We start from the raw sequence: 19,214 nt of genomic DNA on the forward strand, positions 1-19,214 counted from the left end.
ACCGAAAGATTGTCAGCCGTCACAATGCAAACACATATAAAACCGCTATGTATTTGTAAACTTTAACAGTGGCAGGTTCACAGTGTGACCTAACAAGTTTTAGATTAGCCTAATAGTTCTCACTCTGAGAGTCTGCAGAGGTAATCAAAGTGTAATTGAGCCTATTAAAAAAAGCGTCTTGAACACGAATACAGAGAATAATTTCCATGTTTCGCCTGATTGCAAATCAAATTCATTAGCTTGAAATAGCCCTTCCTCATGAGTTACATGACCAGCATGACATCTCCAGCATGTATCATAATCAAACATTTTCTGTCATTTGAATATAAACTGCTTTGTTGCTTGTAAACGAGTTTCACAAATCCAAAGATGAGCATCTTGCTGTGAGGCATCGGTGCCAACCGAGCCATCGCGTTGCTAAACGCTAAATTTTTATTCTGCCCTGTTCGTTTTAATTTTAGGGGATTTAGTTAAATAATATCAAATTTAACAAATTTAACAATTTAACAAAAAAAAAAAAGATCCTCAGGCTTATGGGAAGGCTGGAGCCTATCCGAGCTGTCACTGGGCAAGAGGTGAAACCAGGTAACCAGATAACCTCTACTCCTACAGCCAATGTTCATGTTTCCAGACTGAAAAGCAGAGTACCACGAAGAAAATCTGTGTCAAACCCAAAAAATTCTGGCTGTGAGGTAAAAGCGCCAACCACTGTACCACCATGCAACCGCCCAACATACAATTCCAAATCCCCCAAATGATTTTATTTCTTATTTATTGAGCCATGTTTTTCAAGTGCCACAGCCCCGAAAGCTAAATACACAAACACAGTGCTGCCGGACTCCACACTGAAAAGATGTAAGGCTCCGAATCTCTTTGAGCTGCAGCCTTTAATAAGAGAGTCCACAGGAGCTCCGTGTGATCCGGGCCCGCGAGGACCCCTGATGTGCAGGAGACATCAGACAGCTACCTGTGGAGTCTGAAGAGAGGCAGCGTGTATCACAGAGATCGCTTACATTTAAAATGTGAACAAGGGCAAAAGAGAAGATGACAATGACCTTTCATAGTTATGTTTTTGTTGTTGTTGTTTTTTACTGTGGCTGATTTGATTTTAAAATTAGTAAATAAGGACACACTCATCAGTCCTTGTTAACCTCTACAAATAGAGCATATTTGTAAAACTAAAGACCTAATTTGACAGACGGTGATGTAAAGAAGATTTCTAACATTTGTCAATAAGAGGACCAAATACCTCAGATGATCCCATATCCCCGGTAGCAACTAGCTAAAGCAAACCTGAGTACCACGGGGAAAAGCACAAGCTTGTCAATTTACTGTGCTGGTGATAGTCATGTAGTCATGTGTCTCAAACTTTCCTGTTTTTGTGTCAGCTGCTTTTCTTTTTCTTCTCCTTGTGATCTCCATATACTTTTTTATTCTTTGAGCGTCTCAGGAACATCTTTGTGTCCGTATGTTGTTATTTTTTTCTTGTCTGAGACTGTTCATGGTGGACACACAGCTACTGCTGCTTCCTTAAAAAAGGTAGGTTTACGTTTTTAAACGGGAAGAAGCAACAAAATTATTAGGTGTCTGAAAATAGCGAGCTAGCCTTGTGTGTGTGGGTGAAGACGCTGAGCAAAAGGCAGCTTAAACTGTAGGAAACTAGAGGGCATAATTTTTTATCAGCTCGCATTTGAACATGTTTGAATGAACACCTTAGCTCAGCCTGACAGCCAGATTAAATACTGCTGGAGGATACATTAAAGTCCACCCAAAAACACGTTCTCATAAATTCACAATGATGTTTAACCATCACACAGAGAAAAACATCATTTAAGTGAAATTTTAAAAGAATTCTTCTCTGACAGCGAGCCCCACATAGCAGATTTTCACTTTGTTACTTTTTTTTTCATTTAACATTTTTGGACAGACAGGGAATGTTGGGAAAGGTAGCAGGGAATGATGTGGGGAAAAAGCTCACTGGCCAGGAGTCAACCCCCTGAAATCTCATCATCAGTGACTAACGCGATAGTTAATATTTAACTGTAAACCTGGTAATCAGAACATGAAACTTTAGCTTGAAACTTTGAAACTTATTCTCAATTTTTAAGCTAGTCAGTGTTTTTTTATAGGGTTAGGGTTGGTTTGCATCTAATGCAGAAGCAACAATCCACCCGGTTAAGTCCTAAGTACATGGTTATCAGGGCGCCCAGATGTTGAAATTTTATATAAAAAAACAAAAAAAGAATGAAACTTCCAGTTTTTCCTCACAAGTAAAACTTTTTGTTGTAAGTATAAGAAAAAATACTAAATATAATCTACATTTAAAACCAATTAAAGGGCCATACTGACTGACCAGAGCTCAACTACAGACCAGAAAATGTCAGTGAAATTTGGATGGCTGTAGGGGTGACAGGAAAGGCAGAAGGGGTGAGTACAAAGCTAAACTCATATTTAAATGTTCGAAGCAAAAGGAATACAGACAGCTGGGGCAGTGCCTTGATAATAATGGTTAATATTTACATGAAAATGTCAAAAAAGTGTTACTGACTTTTTCTTACACTAAATAGCACGCACTCAGTGACAACCAACCGAAGCACATCTGAGAGAGAGGTTAAGTATTAAGCAGTCATGTTATACTTCCAGATAAAACACTACCTGGGATACTTTTGTGTTTACATTTGACCACATTTGCTGTGTCACTGTATAAATTGCTGAGTCACTACCATTGTACTAAAATGATGCCGCTGTTGGCACCGTGATAGATTTCTGCTTTGAATTAGGTAGTCTGTCATCAGTGGCAGCAGCTCGCTAGAAAAAAAGGATTAATTTTGTTTGGGCTAATAAACGCTGCTGCCTCTGAGCTACAATTATCAATAAAATGTTCAATTTTCATCATATTTAAAATTAGCGCAAAATTATCTGAAATATGACGACATTACGTGATAAATATTGTGATATCGCTCTGAGGCTACGTCTGAACAGATGACTGAAAAGGGAACATGTTGTGAACTATTCTGTTTACAGCTTGAACATTGGTTTGCGTGTCCTTTCTCTGTATTTCAGTTAAGTATAGCCTCCCCAGTGTAATTCTTTTACTTCCTGTTTTATTTTGGTAATCACATGTCTCTTGTGATCTGTGCAGTTTTCTTCTTGTTTAAAGGAAGAAACTACTGTCACTGTCACCAAGTGCTTTCTCCTGGGGATCGTTGAATAATACTAGAGAATAACTATTATTAGAAGAAAAAATATCCAAAACATACATTTAGGTTTTTATTTTACAGTGCCTGTTATAAATTAAATTGTACTGCAACATCAATTAATACAAACTTTAAGCTGTTGCTTTTATATAAAGATATAATTTCCTGTTTTTCTCTACTTTAATGATTTATTGGTCGGTTGGAAAAATGTGCTTAAGAAGTCCCTTTGGTGTCTGGAAAAAGGCAATAAAAAACAATTTAGAAAATAATCAAGAGATTAACATAAATTATGTTAATCATTTCTTCCAATCAGAGCGCTTTAATTAAAATATTGACATGAGTATGGCGGTGCAGAAATAAACAGTCTTCATTAAGTTCTCACACACTGTATCGTCTCGAAAGTGAGCAGGAGCAGCAGCACCGGGAGCAGCGTTACAGATGTGAACCACTGTTTGCTGATCCAGTAAGCGAACAATACAATAAGTAAAAGGCCTTTTGAAATATTGATTGGTTATTTCTGTGGCATTTAAATCTCCCTTACAGCAATTAGCTATAAACAGGGCGCGGATAGAAATTGAATTCATGTCAAATATAAGTGATTCAGCTCTGAAACACATAAATCCTCCCTCCTTTCAATGTAGCTATAAATAGAAAACTAGGATCAACAGTTTTTAGCATGAGATGGGCAAAAGAGGGAGGAGGGGTGGGATGTGGAAAGCTTAAACATTACTTTCTGAGTCAACATTTTGTAACTGAGACATGTACTTGATACAGGTTTTCAGGAAAAATGGACGACAATCTTTGAGTGAGAGGTGGAAAAAGGAAAAAAAGAAGCGTTAGCAATAGAAAGATATTTAAAAGACCGATGCAGTCTGTAGATAGATAGCATAGGCTGCATTTAAAAGATGAATACCAGTCACAGTGGCCTCACTCATTGTTAGTGAGTTCCTCATGTGAAGAACTGACCTAAGTTTATAAGCTGATGCCATCTTACTGGACTGAAACCAGATGTGATGATTGAGGGATGCTTTTGATTGATAAGCTATTAACATGTCAAGCTTATACAGCACAAAGCAACAGCAAAAAAAGGTAGGCCTGCCCTAAATTCATCCATCTATTCATCTTTGCTCAGGTACTGGTGTGCAGAAACTGATGCCTTGTTTTCTACTGACTTCTATACAATCAGACTTCATTTTGCACCCAGAGAAGATCGATGCAGGTCTGAGGTTCTTTCAGACCTGGAAGCTTCATCTATAATAAATCTGTGTTTTGTAGAAGGCAAACAGGCCTTCCCATCCCATCATTGCTACTAAAGTGTGTTAGACTCACAGACTGTAAATAAAAGATGGCGACCACCACGATGTCACCCATTGGTTAGTGAGGTCCAGTTATAAAGCCTCAAGCTGAGCTCCTGTACTAACACCGTACAGATGTTTTTAGTTCTTTACTTGGTGAATAGAAACAGAAGGATGGGGACAGCTACTGTATGCCCTAAAACAAGTCCTCCTCCTTTTGGACTCTAATAGGGCCTTGTTACGACTGCTGTGCTAATGTTGTATGCAAATCTAAGTGTGCAGGTGCCTTTCCATCATTGGTGGTTCTGGAGGATGGGGAATGCGGATTGGCTCATTTCCTGGAGATAACATATTTGATGATGCTGCCATGGATGACCAGTGGATTCATCCTCGGCGCACCCAAACTAGCAGACCCTTTTGTTACTTGCCGGTGCTGTTACTTTATACTGGAGTATGTAGGGGTGGACTTTAATGTAACAACCACCCAATTTACTTTTTTCGGTATACCGAAGAAAGTAGAGGCGGCTGCTTGACTTGACTGAGATGGATGCCTTCCTCAAACCATGATCCAAAGCGCGCGAGACTGAAATCCTGTGCAGTGTCGCGAGATTTAACATTGCTATATTATTGAACATGATATGAACAATTTAATCCACCCTCTCTGTATATCATGTAGTTTCTACACTATATAGTTACACTTCAGGGGGCAGGGATAGCTCAGTAGGTAGAGTGGTGGCCCCATGATCGGAAGGTCGGGGGTTCGATTCCCCTGAACAACTACCCTGAGGTACCCCTGAGCAAGGTACCGTCCCTACACACTGCTCCCCGGGCGCCCAGTGGCTGCCCACTGCTTCACTGAGTGAATGGGTTAAATGCAGAGAGGGATTTTCCCCACGGGGACCAATAAAGTACACTTTCTTTCTTTCACTTTAAAGCATGAGGCAATTGTGTTAAATACACGCAAGATGCTTACATAAATCCAACTTTTTTCAGTGTAGATGGGCCATAACAGAACTAAAATGAACATCATGTTATATTAAAAAAACAGCATTGATAATATAACCGTTTGTAGATCAAGTTAGCTTATGACTGTATTCCTGTAGACTTCAGAGGGTTGCTTGAAGCAGGTTTAATGTTTTATAGGAGACTCACTGAATACCTGGAATTCTACAATTTCAGATCACAAGTTTTATTGCAGGATATCACAAGAATTTTATTTATATGTTTCTTGTTTTGCTCTTTTTCCCTTTTTTTATGTTGCAAATCAGGTTATCATGTGTGATATTGCCCAAAAGGGTATATTTACCTTTAATATTAAATGTAAACTTCTTTCAGTTGTTTCCTTTTCACAAAGGGTCACAGTCAGGCAGATTTTTTACACCAGATCAAACCCTCTTGTGGATTTGCATTTCCACCAGGTCTCAAACTGTGGAAGTTTATATGTTAGACAGATGTGTAAACTGGAACGCTATGAAGCCCCGTCTTTTACATATGTTACAAAAAAGAAGTCCAGTTCCTCAGACTCAGTCTGTCAGTCAGAACTGCCCACCAAGTACATTAAAACATCAGTATGATGTTGGCAAAAAATGCTCCCAGCTGGACCTCATGGTGGGAACCATCTTTATTTACAGTCTATAACTCTAGCCCTCTTCAGTGGCGAGGATTCCCAGAAGCACAATGCAATGGCTTGTTTGCCATCTAATAAACACAGATTTATTAGACAGACACTTTTATTGTGCATATTAAGAAATGTAATAATGGTGCTCTCCTGCTGCAGGACAAAAAACAGGAAGGAAAAAATACTTTAACCTCCTAGGACCTGGCGTCCACATATGTGGACATCACATTTTGGGTTAATACAGAATTTTGCTCTACAAGGGCCTGATATCCACTTATGAGGACATTATACTGCTACTGTTCTCTCACAATTTTAAATGAATATCCTCAAAAATAAGGTAAAAAAAAAGAAATCTGGTAATTCTTTGTTTTTACATTCATCGGGCCCCAATGTGACCAAATATCAAAGAGAAAGTAAAAATGCATGCCGTGGAAGAGTTCTGGTCTTAGGAGGTTAAAGGTAAAAGAAAACGAGAGGAGCACGCTTGCCTCGCGTGCACAGGAAGCAGCAGTGACTTTTTTGGGCTGAATTTTACTGAATGCTCAAAAGAATGGCATGCAGCGAGCCCACAGCCGTGAAGGAAAATGTCTTGTCAGACTGCATAAAAGCACACTCACTACAAAATATTTATCATGTCTTACATCATATCTACCGGTGAGGAATTTGTAACAGCACAGGGATTTGAGAGAATTTTGAATGCCAGCCCTCACACACACACACACACACACACACACACACACACACACACACACACACACACACACAATAAAGAACATCACTTTCTCTGCACACACAAATAAGCCCCTTAGCGCCTCATCCAGAAACCACTTGGAGCACATTTTCTCATTACCCCAGTGTTCCTGTCCTCTCTGTCAGGCAGGAAACAATGGATGGCCTCTAGAGCTCTGTGCGCTTGTGCGTGCATTTGCTTATTTGTCTAGGTTTCCATGTTGGAGTAACTGCAGCCTGTGTGTGTGTGTGTGTGTGAGAGAGGTCAAGCAGCCCCTAAACAAATTTGTGAGCGTGACTCACCGGGATCTCCCATCTCCGTCCATCAGCGCTGACAGGATGCCATGCTAATCCAGCATGCATGCAGCCCACTGTGGCCTGTAGCTATATAGGAGTTCATAGAGACATATGGCCTTATTATTGCTTTTGTCTCTTGGGATGAGTGAATGGAAGAGTTGGAATTATGCATATGCAGTGTGTGTTGTCTCTTGGGATGAGTGAATGGAAGAGTTGGAATTATGCATATGCAGTGTGTGTGTGCGCTTGTTTAAGTATGTGTGTTCTAGACCCCTGCTAGCCCCTGGAGTCACCATCAGGATCCAGTGGTCCAAATTCTCTAGCTTCACTCAGTCAAATGGGGAAAAATGGAACGGATGGCTGGAAAACACACAGTATCAACACACATGCAGCACACACCCACACAAACAGAGCACGGCAACATCCCAGGTGTGTGCCCGAAGGATGATTGAGAGCTAACCCTGGGTCTGATAGCGTCCTTTGGAAACTGAAATATTCATGGCCGTGGCGCTATTGTTATCTCTGTCCTGTTGGTGGCTTAAACCTCGATGGCACGCATAAGTGCTCCACATATAAAAATAACAACAACCCAGAAACAAGGGTAAAGACAAGACCCAAATTTGCAGTAATACATCAACCTCAGCCTGGAGATTAATGCAGTAGTGGCAAGGGAGGTTGCCTAATATCTCCCTGTTTCTTCGCAATCCTGAAATTCAAACTGACAGTGAAAAAAACAAACAAATAAAAAAACAGAGAAGAAGAGAGAGAGAGAGAGGCAGACAGGTGAGTAGTTTTGTAAGGCTAAAGCACCGCTTTTATTAGAGGAGATGTCCTCAGGAGTCCTTAGTTTTTATTAAAATAAGCCCTAAGGAGCACTTAAATGTCACACTATACCAACACATCTGTGTTTACATGCGTGTTTCTGTGTGCGAGTGATAACCCCACTGTTGTTCTATGGATCTCTTTTTTTCCATTAATCCGGCAGTCCCCGAGCATTCAATTAGCTGTGGAATCTGTGATCAATGTGAACACTAAAAGCATGCAGTTAAATCCCCATGAAGTTAAATGGGGATTAATTATTGAATACCAATGCTCCATCTTGTTCTGTAATGTGCCAAAAAAGCAAAACAAGGAAGTTCAGAGGAAGAAGGAGAGGGGGGCGAGAAGGATGTTTTTCTTTAAAGATGGCTGTGAGTTAAGATAAAGATAAGAAGGGAGTTAATGTTTCTGTTCATCTTTTTTAAGTTTTTATTGGCCATTAAAACAAATTCTGGCTCTCCCGAAGGAAACGTCTCTGCTTTGTTCAATGTCTGTGCGTGTTTTTTTGTGCCCACGTTGTATTTCATGTGTGGGGTCGCACATTTTCTAGATTTGTAATAGTAGTTTTTCCTCCGGCAACCAAAAACCAGATGGCTGCTTTGGCTTTGATATAATTAATTTAAAAACATATTTTACTTCTAAAGGCATTTTCTTGTAACACACCATGTCCATTGGCTGCAAATATAAATTTTAAGCTTTATAAAATTAGGTGAAAGAAGCTTATTGTTTTTTTTTCAGTAAGGGAGATTATCTTTACTGGATGGTGCTCGTATTAAAACAATGTCTGAACACCAATATATGTTGATTTTGCAGCTGGTTTTCACTCAAGACTCTTCATGTACATTGTAAATACTGATTGGAATCACTCAGTGCTGGATTTATGAGAATGGCAGATAGAAGCTAAATGTCTTATACTCCACACACAGCCAAATTTGTTTTTTCTTAACCGAACCAAACAATAACGGAAAACCAAAAGTGGAAAAAGAAAATAGATGTTCCACTTGTACACTACATCCATGTGACTGCATGGCAGGTGAAATGAAAAGGAGAGTGATTGTGGAGCAATAACAAGATAAAACAAGTTGTTGATTTTTCATATTTGTCTCCTCTTGTTTTCCACCCAGCTTCTGCCTCTGTTGTTGTCTTGATATGCACGTATTTCTTAAAGCTTTCAAGACAACTGGTGCTAAAAAAAATATGATGGAAAAGCAAACCAGTTTGTCTCAAGGGGCAACTGGCAGCCTCCTAACCCACTGATTTGTGTCCTACCCCACCTAGCTACTGCTGTACCACCTGCTCACCTGTCAGCCTCTTTGTTCTCACATCACACAGTGGATCTGCCTCCATCTCACCCTATCCCTAGCATCTCCCTCTGTCACACCAGCTCTCTGCATGGTGTGCTTCAGTACAGCCATGAACCTCCTCTGTGGTCTTCCTCATTTCCTGCTGCCTGGCAGCTCCATGTTCAACTTCATTTGGCCAATATATCCACTAACCCTCCTCTGCACATGTCCAAACCATCTCAACCTTACTTCTCTAACTTTGTCTCCAAACTGCTCAACCTGATATGTCCCTCTGTTGTAATCATTTCAAATGAGTATCATATCCAATGAATATCTTAACATCTTCAACTCTGCAGGCTTCAGCGTGGCCTCCTGCGTTTTTTGTTAGCAGCTCTTTCTCCAAACCATTTACCATAGCAGGTAAATAGCAACCTTTCCTTTCACTCTTGCTGCTATCCTTCTGGCACACCTGACACTCATCGTCACTCATCCCACCCTACCTGCACTCTCTACATCACCTCTCCTGTGCACTGTCCATGCCTTCCAATAGAAGTCATGGACAGTGGGAATCTTGCTTATGCTAACATTCATTCGTCTTCTCTCCAGAGCATACTGCCACCTCTCCAGACTCTCTTTCACCTGCTCCTTACTCTTACCGCAGGTCACAATGTAGTCTGTGAATATGATCATCCATGAAGACTCCTGTCTGTCTCTGCTAATCAGTCCATCAAAATGTCCAAATAATATCAAAAATGAGTAAAACCAAGAAAACGATTATTGCAAGCTCCATGTAAAAATCTTAAAAATTAACCTTGAAAACATTAAACCTCTCCACATGAAGTAGCTGCTACTGAAAGACACTTATCTTTGGATAAACACCAGCAAACACTTTTATTACAGCCACACAGAAAATGCTAACCCGACATGCTTTATTGGGAAGTTGTCCGTGGCAGGTGGTTGGAGGTATCCTCTATCACCCTCTACCACAGGCTAACTTCAAAGAACAAGATCAATGAACACAGGCCACAAAGAAAAACGAGCCACAATCTGAGAAGCTTTAGGAGCTAGGAAAGCAGTAAGTGTAGTAAACAATGTAGCTCATGTGTTTTTAGACAATGAACGTCCCGCAGAGGTAGCTGACTGCCTGGATTCTCTCGTGATGAAGATTATAGGTTCTCAAGAATCACGCCGCTTTGCAAGGTAAGCACAGTATTGCATTGCAGGTCTGGTTCATTAGACCGGGACATTCAGAGTTGAGGGGTTTGATTTCTTTACACATTTCACCATGTATGCACATCATCCAGCCAACTCACTTCAGTATTTCCTTGGAGTGTCCGGTGTTTGAGCTCTTCTTGTCAGGTGTCCCGAGGCAGCTTGACTTCTGCATGGTGTGTGGCCCTCGATCCAGTATCATGGTAGAGGTTGCCGTAGCAATGACAGCCACTGCATCGCGTACCCTGGCCTCGATGTTGTAGTCCCATTCGTCATATGACACTGAGATAAGCCCTGGGAGAGATAGTGAGAGAGCAAAGGAGAGAGAAATGAGGTGAGAGAAAGGGATGTATGGAAAGAGAGAGGGAAAAAAGAAAGATGAAAGGAAGAGAGAGAGACAGTAGTATGAGAAAAACAGGCGAGCTGAGTGCTGTGAAAATTAGCCAGAGGGTGCAAGATATACAAAAATAAAAGCATTTTAGAGAAGGTGAAAAAAAAGAGACAAAAGGGAGACAAAACTCAGAAGGAATGTCTAAAATGTTGAAAACAATATTGAAAAGGTGAAAAAAAGAAAGAAAAAGAAAGAGCTAAATATGAGCATCAGTTGAGACTACGGTCACTCCTGAGCTCACTTTGTTATGCTTGGTTTTCCAAGCATGAGAAACCGCTGGCTATCACACGTCAACATCCATTTCTTGCACACAGAAACAACTGCGTTTTCAGGTCATTTTTCATGGCTGGTTAGGATTATGTGTGTCATTTGAAACCTGGGCTGCAAATCTATTGGGAAAAAAGAGAAAAGTCAAAACACCATTTTTAGCCAGCCTAAAAATGGTGTTTCTGCTGGTTTCAAACATATGTTAAAATCAGATTTTTCACCTGCTCAGGCAAATGGAAATACGGTAATAAATTAACTGTAGTTGAAATAAATGGCTTTAAACATGCTCAGTGAGTGGAAGGGCTCTAGGGAGAGCCACTGCAAAAAGGACCTGAATCCCTGGAGAAATACTTTGAAACCATCACTGGGAATTTTGGTAACAATGGGGCCAGACTTCAGCTTATTAGTAAAACAATAGCTACAATATAAAACTAATGTCTGTTTAGTCATGATTTATCACTTATTCATGAAAAATCAGTGGATTCAAAACGATAACACACGATAAAATTAATTTCCAAGCACATTATGAACTCAGTTCACAAAAATCAGCGTGTACCTAATCACTGACTGCCACTGGTGTGGTGCAAATACAGCAGGAGAACATTTGCATATATGCAAACAGGCCCATCTGTCAATTGTGCCCACATTTTGTTACAAAGTCTTATGAGAACCTACCACAGAATAAAGCAACATTGCAGACATTTCAGCATCTTGATGTCAGCTTGGTAAATGGAAATGCAAAAACCGAGACCACAGTCCTTCAGTGTGTAGTAGACTGTGTAAATTCAAAGCACATTACATTTATACAAAGCTCAGGAGAGAGTCCTCTCACAGGACAGACAAGATGTTATGAGACTGCAGTGGAGCCTTAACAATACACTTCAGACCTCATTGATCTGGTTTAAAGGAACAAAGAAATTTTTATGAACATTGACAGTTAGAATAAAACGATGAATGGCCAGTATAAAATATGATGCAGCACAGGAATAGCCGTCCAAAGACCCCACGATGAAGAGCGTCATGGGAAGGGGCAGGCCGGGTTATCCTTTGTCTTTTCTTTTCTAACACGTCCTCGAATTTCAGGCAAAGTGGTGCGCGCCACCTTTAGGTGGGGTATTGTCGTCTAGTCAGTCCTTTCCACTACTTCTCAGATTAAAAGCAATCAACTCAGCAGTATTTGAAGGCAGCAGATTTATCTGGCAGCAGATCTTCACCACACTGTCTTAACCTCTGTGGTGGTACACTGCAAAAACTGGCTATCTAAATATATTAAAACAAACATTTATTTGAGAAGATCCAGACTATAATCAAGTGGTGTATAAGTGTGTGAAATGTTACTAAGAGGTCTTGAAACAAGATTTCTAGCTGGAAATGTCATCTCAAACAACTACTTTTAGAATTTATATACTAAATAAGAAGTAAAAGACATATATTCTCAAAACGAGATTAATAATCCTATTCCCTGTGCTCATGCTTAACATATCACTCTCAAAACAAAATCTAAAAGACTTTTTGGCTGGATATAAGATTGTAAGACTTGGTTAGACAGACAGATTTCTGCAGTGTAATCAGACTCTCCTTGTTGGAAATCAGGAACCTGTTTTCCAAGTAACTCAATACTGTTGCTCCGTCTCCTCTAGTTAACTCACTCCTCGTTTAAATTCCTATCTTTGTTTCCCATCTGACGTTTCGTGGAGGTCAGCGTTGTCTCCAGTCCCGGCTACTGCTCAGTCACACCCTGCATTGGAAGGATTCGCAAAACCCTACTTCCATCAGAAAACCTCCTTTCTGGACCAGAAGCTCGCGAGTAAAACTGTTTCCATTACTCACTCCACAATCATACCTGTGCAGCTCTTCTCCTTCTCAGATAATCTTCTCCTCTCCTCTCCTCCCCTTCACAGAACTTCTGGCCGCTTATCTCTGCTCAGACCCAGCTCCACGTTTCGGTGCATTACTTGCTGTATTTTCAATAAAGCTTTCGAACTGCATTCTGGTGTTTCCACTCTGAATTATATGGCAGAATACTACGCACGAGCCAAGCTATGACGCAATCAAGCCTTCCCATTATTTCCAAACTATATGTGAAAAATGTAGTTCATTGAATGCACTCTGATGCATAAATACTAAATCCTTGCCCAGCAAACCTGTCGGCTGTGAGCGTAAAACCCCCACTCAGCGCTGCCACATACGCCTGGGGATGCGAACTGGCAGCTCAGTCACTCAGAACTTCCCCCTCAGAGATGTTGGCAACATTTCTTTGGCCCGTGCCGACAACGCGGAATGGATTATTGCTCAACAGTTTCTTGAAAAACTGATCAGAATTCATGGAAAATAAACACAGATAAATTAAATCTGTTTAACACGTGTTAATCTGGAAGTTTAGAAATCTTAGGAAACATAAAGAATGAAAAGTTCAGCCCCGCTTCATCGCAAGTGTCCTCCTGACTCGACTAACTCTAGAAACGAAACTCTAAACAGTAGAAATCTACTAATATTACAAGAAGAGAGAGAACGAGGTGGATCTTTCACTCAGGTTAAAGCATCACGATAAATATCCTGTGTGATACTAAAATAAATACATTCTATTTTTAATGGGCTGCATTAAAATACACCTTGAAACTGAAGTATTATGCTTTCCCTTGCTCACGTTGGAAATGCTCATATTAAACATGGCCAAAGTTTCAAATAACGAGGTCAAGTGCAAATAATCCATGTGAGCTGAGAGCTTATGTGTCAGACTGCTCGAGTTTTTCAGACTCTTTCTACTGCAGCATGTGCATGGTGCCAAAGAGATGGGATATTTTTCATTTGGTCATGTCGGTAACATGAGGGGACAGCCAATCAGAAGAAAGATGATTTAAAGGGTGAACAGCTGAAACAGCTTGCTTCTTAAAGAGGATAAATCGAGGCACAATATGAAAAAAAAAAAGGGTTTTATCTATGAATCACACAAAATCTTTTCAAATGTGGCTCGATCAGCGTTCAGGAATAAAATTATGTTGCTGCAAATCAATCTAATAGGTCCATTTCAACCATATGACACATAAACCTAAAATTTAAAATCTTGACAGACTTTCTTCTGCTCTGGTGTCTGGGTGTACCTGTGGGGAAGACTGAGGGAACGTGGTCTGCATCACCAGCCACAAGCGAGGGCACAATCCAGGTGAAGCCGTAACCTGTGAGGCCCACAGAATGAGCCACTTCAAAAATAGTGGTAGCCTCTTCCTTTGTGCAGTAGAGCAGAATGACAGGGCTCTGCAGTTTCTTTAGCTGGTTCTGAATCTTGAGGTCGCCATCATCCACGGACATATCCAGTAGGAGGACTTCTTCTAGCTCCCAGCCTACAAAGCTGTTCTCGATGGTGCTGCGGACCTGGAGAGAAAGCAGGAGATTGTTTGAAGACGCGTGGGCTGCACACATGCAGTGTAGTTGTGAAGGAGATATACTGGAACAAAACTGACTGAGATGTCTCCTCCTCCAACCTCGAGACTGCCAAACAGTTAGTCTCTACACATCTCCTGGGAGGAGGAAGCCATGGTCGATTAGGTAAAAAAAAGATTAGGTAATCTCCTTTTCCCAGATATTACAGCTATATCTTCACACACAGAAAGAAAATTCTCTAGGAGATGGTGCTGGTTTTATTTTTCCGTGCTCACCTGTAAACAGATAAATGAGCAACGCAGGAAGACGTGAGTTTTTATTTAGCTTGTCTCCAAATCTGTATTTATAGATCTCTAACTGAAACAGTATACGGCACTTGGATGCAGTAAGTATTGCAGCTTTTGATAATAGCTGTTCCTCAAGGGAATCATTTCAAACTGAGTTGTACGAGATTAAAAATAGGCAACTTCTCATCACAGCATTAACTTTGTTTTGTACTTAAGGAAGAAAATTTGGGTCTTCGAAACATTTTTAAAATTTGCTTGAGAGAGGAGAGCACAACGAGATTTATGATGCTCATGCAAAGTGACTATAGAAATACAATCAGTTTTTTCTTTGGGCTTTTTTTCTTATTTTCCAAACACACAGAGTTTATGTTATAAAGATAATACGACTCCCCAGAGAAGTACCAGACTCCAAATACCCTCTTTATGTTTTTTTTAAAGAAACAGATTGTTTCTTTAACTTTGTTCAAAGGAAAGACATTGCCGTTGCTGAATTGTTATTACAAAATGTGATTAGCTTGGCTTCAATAAAGTTTTTATTCTGCTCAGATGTGTGTGTGATGTTCAAAGTGATTCAGGATCTCACACAATCCTCTCACACAAGTTCTTGGTCTTCAGATAAGAAGGCTGAAACCACCGAGCAGCAAAATTCAAAAGGCCTGTCTGCTTTTTACCATTGAAGCAATCAGAAAATAGGACTCGCAACCCACGTTCTTCACACTCCGAACTCCAAATCGTATCATTTTTTGAAACTTGAATTTGTGGCAATCATGTTCTCAGAAATAGGATCACCTTCCCAACTGCTCATTGTCTTTAAAAAAAAACAAAAATTACAAAAAAAGGAGACTAAAAGGAGAATGTATCTTATTAAAGGAAGTACATTAATCTCAGGCTTCTTATATTAGGTAGCCAAAAGACAAAAGTAATAATACCCAGTGTGAAACATATCTGTTGGATGAATCTAAGGTTGAAAAACGTGACGACCATTATAAACCAGTTCTTATCACAGGAATACATTTATCTTTGCAGATTATACTCCTCCTTATATTTCTGATTTCAACTTATTATCAAGTAGTTGTATATTTTGGATAAAGGCAGATAAGATACTTTTACGTAAATGTGTTTTTGTTTCAGCATTGCAGCTGAATTTTACTTTGAAATGTCTCCAGTTCTAATTTATGTCGCACTTTCCACAAGTTCACTACTGCACGAAGAGTAGCTGGCGAGTGTTTGCGAACAAGTCAGTGTTTTCCATGCACACTATGGCTAACTGATTCGTTAGCAACCAAAGCAATCGCTAGATTTTTACTGACCAATCAGGGAATTTTGTTTTATTATATTTTTTCATACTTCATTCATTTAAATTTGATTCAACCCTGAAGTTAGGAGTGTGGTTCGTCTGACTGCCAGGTCAAGCCCAAGGAGCTCCCCATAGCCTCTCTATAAATGATGGATGTAGCTATCGTGACCCTATCCATTTGTTTCTGAAATCTTGTCTCGTTTTGAAGCCTCTAAATTAATTTCACCGTTGCCATCTCAGAGTAATAAAACAAATAAACAAAAAAAAACCAGCTGTGATGGGCAGGGGTGGGTCTGACTGTGAAATTGCCTTCTTGCCCATCACAACATCAGCTCAAGGCACTTTTGCATTGGCTCCATTTTTGCAACCAAGAATCTTTGTCCTTCTTTTACACAGTCTATAAGGCAGCCTCCTTCCATTCTCTTTTGCTTATCCTTATCAGGACCATGGGGGGGGGGGGGGGGGGGCTGGAGCCTATCCCAGCTGCCACAGGACGAGGCTGGGTGTTCTTGTCGATGCAAACCCAACACAGAAAGGTGGTGGAGTCGAACTTGGGACCTCATTGCTGTGAGGCAATAACTTAGCAATCCACACCTTCATAAAGGTGTGACTAAATAAAACCAACAAGACAAATTGCTGAAGCTTCAAAATGCACAAGTCAAAACCAATGAGTGATGTCACTTAATGGTAGCTACGTCCATCTTTTTTACTGCACATTGTCGGTGCCTTTTGGTGCATTATTAAAGCAAATATCTGACAAAGACTCATTTTTTAGGTCATGGTACAGTCTGTCTAACACATTGGCTACATAGTAACAAATTCATGATGCAGTATAATTGAAAGCGTCTGTTTTTTGTATTTATTTACCTTGTTGACAAAGTCCTGGTAACCAGGGTAATACGTGGTGACTATGGAAAAGATGTACCAGTCATACTCCTCCATAATGTTCAACATGACGGAGGCCTGCTGCTCGATGGCTGGACCAAACTGGAAAAACATGGAGTGGTCGTCCTGGAAACGAGATACACAGAGCCAATCAGCAAATAAGGTCATGAGTCATACAGCATGAGAGAGAACTGGAAGGTAGGGCACAGATGATTATGGAGCGTATCCAGCTCCTGCAAGCCAGAGAAACAAATATAGTCTTGTCTGTAGCTCAGAGTTTACCATCCTCCTTTAATGCTGTCTGACTGCACCACAGAATATGCACCAATACTCTGTGGCTCAGTCACAGAGCGCATGTGATGCAAACCCTTTTGATATCTTAAAGATATTTATGAATATTCTAACACAGACAAGGTGACATTCATAATCAGAGAGCCTCATCACATTTACTATGCTACTGAGTGCACAATTAAGATGGCCACCTGGTTCAATGATATTTATTGCAGGGTAGCAACTTTGCAGCAGGAGTCAAAACATTTTTCTGCAAGGGAAAAAAAAAAGAAAGCTCTTTTTTTGCTCCAGGAGTCACGAAGCGGTTAAGGGAAGGTCAGTCATGTAAAACCACCAAACAACTTATCAGGAGAAAGAAGTTACGATGGATTATTTACAAACGTCCTCCCTCCGAGGAGACGTGACAGAGCTGCTGTAATGAGAACAGCATCGTGTCAGCAGCCTTTTTTAGTCTGTCCACAATGAGGCCTTCTGTTAAAGGGCGACTAGAATAGAGATCTCACCTTAAGCTGTATAAAGAACTACCAGAAGTTCTTTAAAACATGCGTGTAAGACACTGATGCTTAGACTCACTTTCAAAATAAAGTCAATATTGTTTCTATACATGTTTTCAAGTCCACACTTTTGCTTATTTCGGAAATCTTGGAGCCATTCTCCCTCCTTTACCGCCAACATTAATAATGTCTCACATTCAGCTTTCTTCCAACTACGCAACATTTCTAGTCTACGCCCTTTTTCTTTCTCAACACCTCACAAGTTCTGGGTCGCGACCTGGCCACCTCTTGTTTGGATTATCCCCCTCAGAACTTCTTAATCAACTTCAAATGGTTCAGAACTCACCCAATCATATTACATTTATGATGATCCAGCTTCATTCACTCACTTTTCCCTAACACATCCTGCTCCTCACTTTCATGGCACCCCCCTCCATAACTCTCAGACCTCCATCATCCTTTCACACCCTTTCTCTGCTCAGCCTAAGCTCCACTCCTGAGCCCCTCTCGCTTCAGACTTAACACCACGGGTGCCAGAGCCTTTAGCTGCACTGGAACTCACCTCCACTTCACCTCCGTCAACTAGACTCTATTACACAGTTCAAATCACAGCTGAAAACTCATCTGTTCACATCAGTGGGTCAACTATAACCATAGTGTTTGACATGTTTTACACTCACATATTATTCCAAGGTTTTAATCTCTCCTATTATTCTTGCTATTCTGATGTTGTATTAGGTGAACCTTAGTGTTTTAAAGGTGCCAAAAAAATAGAATTTCTTATTGTTATTATAAAAGCTGACCATGCCCTCATCTCAGTTTAACCTGTTAGCATGCCAGCTTTAACTAATAACCGTTAAGGCAATCACAAGATGCAGTGCAGCTGATGGAAATCTCTTTAGGTTTGCAGATATTTGGCACGGTTCCTTTTTTTAAATCTTTGATTTCTGCTTTCAATTTTTATTGAACACATTTGTGTTTGAGTTTCAGTTTAGCTTTCTGTTCTCATGTTGGAAGTTTTGCCTCCTGATTGTTTTCACTAGCATCTCGTTGCCCTTCTGTTTCTGATTCCCTAATCAGCCCTCTGTGTATAAATATTCCCGTCTGCTTCTTTGTCTTTGCTGGATCGTCTGTTGTACTTCCCGGTTCCCTTGTGTCAGTTTTCAGCGTTTCCAGGCTTCATGTCTAAATGTGTGTGTTGTCTGTTATTTGGGGCTTTTCTTTCTCCCTTCTGGACTTGTTTACCTTTTGTTGCTTCTGTGGACTTTAATTATCAGGTTTTAATAAAGCTCGCTTTTTGTTTTACTCTGTGGTTTGGTCTGTATTTGAGTCCACCTTTAAATGGAAATCTTGAGTATTTGAGCATAAAAGAAAATTTTATGCAAATGAAAGCATGATAATGGTGCTACAAGGAGATTAGAATTAGACTTAGAAGTCTTTTGTTGCTATTATGCAACATATAACAAAACTG

At 40.3% G+C, this 19,214-nt stretch overlaps 1 protein-coding gene across 1 annotated transcript in view; it reads right to left on the reverse strand.

Annotated features, from left to right (window-relative positions):
• The window catches only part of grin2bb (glutamate receptor, ionotropic, N-methyl D-aspartate 2B, genome duplicate b), a 148,327-nt gene that overhangs the window by 48,418 nt on the left and 80,695 nt on the right, over positions 1 to 19,214 (reverse strand). Inside the window, exons 3-5 of the mRNA XM_085356592.1 lie at positions 16,941 to 17,084; positions 14,210 to 14,480; positions 10,552 to 10,744 (exon numbers count right to left, since the gene is read on the reverse strand). Of these exons, the coding sequence (XP_085212718.1) occupies positions 10,552 to 10,744; positions 14,210 to 14,480; positions 16,941 to 17,084 (608 nt within the window). The remainder of the gene's footprint in view (positions 1 to 10,551; positions 10,745 to 14,209; positions 14,481 to 16,940; positions 17,085 to 19,214) is intronic.

Source organism: Diplotaxodon limnothrissa, linkage group LG6 (genome assembly GCF_057381915.1).
Source record: "Diplotaxodon limnothrissa isolate DT_005_m linkage group LG6, D_limnothrissa_male_GT1.1, whole genome shotgun sequence".
Classification (NCBI taxonomy): Eukaryota; Metazoa; Chordata; class Actinopteri; order Cichliformes; family Cichlidae; genus Diplotaxodon; species Diplotaxodon limnothrissa.